Source organism: Cystoisospora suis (assembly GCF_002600585.1).
Source record: "Cystoisospora suis strain Wien I chromosome Unknown contig_6297, whole genome shotgun sequence".
NCBI lineage: Eukaryota > Apicomplexa > Conoidasida > Eucoccidiorida > Sarcocystidae > Cystoisospora > Cystoisospora suis.
Window position 1 is genome coordinate 1 of NW_027159086.1, and position 3,222 is coordinate 3,222.

Here is a 3,222-nt window from a genome sequence, read left to right on the forward strand (position 1 = left end):
GAGAGATTAAAGATAGACTGATAGATAGGTCAAAGATAGATAGATAGATTAAAGATAGATAGATAGATTAAAGATAGATAGATAGATAGATAGGGGAAGATCTGCTTACATGGAGCTGCATGTGTACAGACATGTTATGCACCAAAAAAGACAGAGAGAGAGAGAGAGAAGGAAAGAGAAAGAAAAGAATAGAAGTGCAAACACGGAAAGCTGAGATTGATGAAGAGAGGGGTAGATATTCTCCAAAGAAAGAAGAAGAGAAAAAGAAAGATAGAGAGAAAGTCTAGGCATTTAGAATGATGTACATACTCATTTGGAAGGTTAAGAAGTTGCCTCGTTCCTTTTCGCCAGTTCTCTTCATTTATCATATCCGAAGGGAAAGATGAAGAAGAAGAAGCGGCTTTCTCTAAACAGAACTGAAAGACAACAAAGGAGGAGAAGAAGAAAGAAAGAAAAAAGAAGAGGAGAAAGATTCCTGGGTGTGCTGATGGGAATGCCTTGAAGAGAACTTTACTAATAAGGGAAGCATAACACACTTCTTTACTGACTCTTCTGTCTATCTTTGATTTATCTATCTTTGATCTACTTTTGATCGACCTACTATCTTTCTTTGATCTGCCTCTAGTCTATGTATCATATTCAACAAGACTCTCTATATCTATGTCTATGCTTATATGAAGAACTCCTAGAGTGGATTGTCTTCATTCTAACTAAGTTTATGTAGGAGAGATACATCGCCAATTGATCCATGACGTCGACGCATGCACACACACGTCTACGTACGTATACCTCTCTATATAGTGATCTATCTATTGACCTATCTATCTATCTGTCTGTCTAGCTGTCTTCATTCTTCTCTCTTTGATCTATCTAGCTATCGTCGATCTATTCATGTATGTAGCTTCAGCAATCTTCTCTGTGTAGGTGGTCACGATACAGACTTACACACAATAGACAGGAGAAAGTCAAATAGTAATGAAAAGACAAAAGAAAACAACTACTCAAAACTTCTGAGAAAGAAGGGGATCTGTCTATGGATACAAATAGATAGATAGATCCATATCTATCTGGACAGAAATACAGAGAGAGAGAGATATGCATAAGACGTCATACTCGATGTAATAAGACGTGAGTCGTGTCCTATCTTATCTTCTCTACTTCTTCGGCAGCACCTAATCTTCTCCTTCTTCTTCAGATGCTTCCGTAATTCACGGACTGAGAGAGAGAAAGAAAGAGTGAGAAAGAACGAAAGAAAGAAAGGAAGAGTGAGAACGAACGAACGAAAGAAAGAAAGAGTGAGTGAGTGAGAAAGAGAGAAAGAAGGAAACCTCTGTAGGAACCCTCTTACAGGTTTGAGAGCATTGAGAAAGTCTTGTAGAGTGTGGAATTGATTCTGAATGCTTTGCCTTAAGAGTTCGAAGTGTTCGACACTAGGAGGAATCCCCAGAAGACGGAAGGGAGGCGCCGCTGCGTCAAAAATTACTCGCGTATGTCTAAGAAGAAGAAGAAGAATACACACATACACATTCACGACGGAGTGAAAAGAAAAAGAATAAGAAGAAGAGGAGGAGACACGGACGATGATCGTGATGAAGTTGGCTCTAAGGAGAACGAAGAATTGAAAAAGAAGAAGAAGAAGAAGAAAGAACTGAAGAGTCTCTCTTTCTCTCCTGTAGAGGGATGTTGATGTGAGAGAACGAGATAGGAGCTATTCTCGCCCGCTCTCTCTCTTTCTCGATGTGCCTGGAAAGCAGTCTAGACAAACGGCTATCTATCTTTAATCTGTCTATCTTCAATCTATCTACCTGTCCTTAATCTACCCGTCTCGAAACTATCTATCTTCCTATCTCTGATCTATCTATCTATCTTTAATCTCCCTCTCTCTGATCTCTCTACGTATCTATCTTTGATATACGACTGATCGATCTCTCCATCTATCTCTCTATCTATCTCTCTATCTATCGTTGTCTCTCTATCTATCTCTCTATCTATCTTTGTCTCTCTATCTATGTGGAGTGTTGGTCGTACTTTTCATAGAGGATGTCGATGAGACTGATGAATCGACGTATTTCATTTGGGTAGTCGTCCATCTTGTCATGTAAGTCAGGAATGGTCGAGAGAAAGACTGTATGGAAATGCTGAGCTATCGCGAGGAAGTCACTAGGCCCCACAGATCGCATGCAAAGATCCTCAAAAGAAAACTGGGCAAAACCTCCCGACATCCATGGGACCTAAAAGAGAAAGAAAAAGAGAAAGAAGATAGAGAAAGAAAACACGAGATCAAGAAAGAAGGGAAGAAGATGTGGAAGATAGAACGGAAGATTACAGAGAGATGCATACATTCAAGATAGATCAAAGGTAGATAGAGGAAATCTACGAGAGAGAATTAGATTGATGTGTATCCGAAGAGAGATATGCCTAAGTGGGAGTACTTGGAACGCGGGAACAGAGAGGCAGACGTCACGCACAGAATAAGCCGGCTGCAAAGAAGACAGAAGAAGAAGAATGTAAAGGAGGAGGAGAAGGAGAAGCAGGCATTCTTACTTGTAGGTCTCTTCCCATGGAGACTTGTATCGATCCAGGCCCAGGAGAGAGTGAGTTGTCTTGTAGGAGATACTTAAATTGTTTCAAAATTTCTTCTTCTTCGCGGGGAGGCACGAAATATAAGCCATGAGAGCTCGCCGTTAGTTTACTTAACCTACACATTACCAACGAGACACGCATGCGCATGCATATTCATTTTTCTATACATACGTAGGTATATACATGTATATCTATACATATTTATATGTTTGAGGCCTCAGGCATTTATTCGGTGTACATGTGGTATAGACTTCTGTATACATGATGAGGACAAGGAAAGATGTTGCGAGAAAGAAGAGAAGAAGAAGACTGGCCAATTCACTCATAGAAGATCGAGAAGACCTTCGAGTACATACACACCAAGACACGTAGATGCTGTTGTTCGTCCAGCTCTATAAATACACGACAGGAAGATAGCAAGAAAGAAAGGTCTAGAGGGATCTTCTGTCCTACCTATATATGGAGATATGTGTATCTATATACATGAATATGCACATATTTCTATCTATGTATGTATACAGTGGCGTAGCGCGGCGTATCTAATACTTGTGTGCACCAGGTATGTACGCACGTATGCATGAATGTATGTACGTATGTATGTATGCACGTATGTATCTATGTATGTATGTATGCACGTAT

General features: G+C 40.0%; 1 protein-coding gene across 1 annotated transcript in view; it reads right to left on the reverse strand.

The window, feature by feature from the left end:
• Window positions 1-311: 311 nt before the first annotated feature.
• Window positions 312-3,222, reverse strand: part of CSUI_009905 (afg1 family protein) — a gene marked incomplete at its 3' end in the record, with an annotated part of 3,922 nt that continues 1,011 nt past the window's right edge. Inside the window, exons 3-6 of the mRNA XM_068070014.1 lie at window positions 2,545-2,698; window positions 2,029-2,231; window positions 1,349-1,493; window positions 312-416 (exon numbers count right to left, since the gene is read on the reverse strand). Coding sequence (XP_067918010.1) covers window positions 312-416; window positions 1,349-1,493; window positions 2,029-2,231; window positions 2,545-2,698 — 607 coding nt within the window. The remainder of the gene's footprint in view (window positions 417-1,348; window positions 1,494-2,028; window positions 2,232-2,544; window positions 2,699-3,222) is intronic.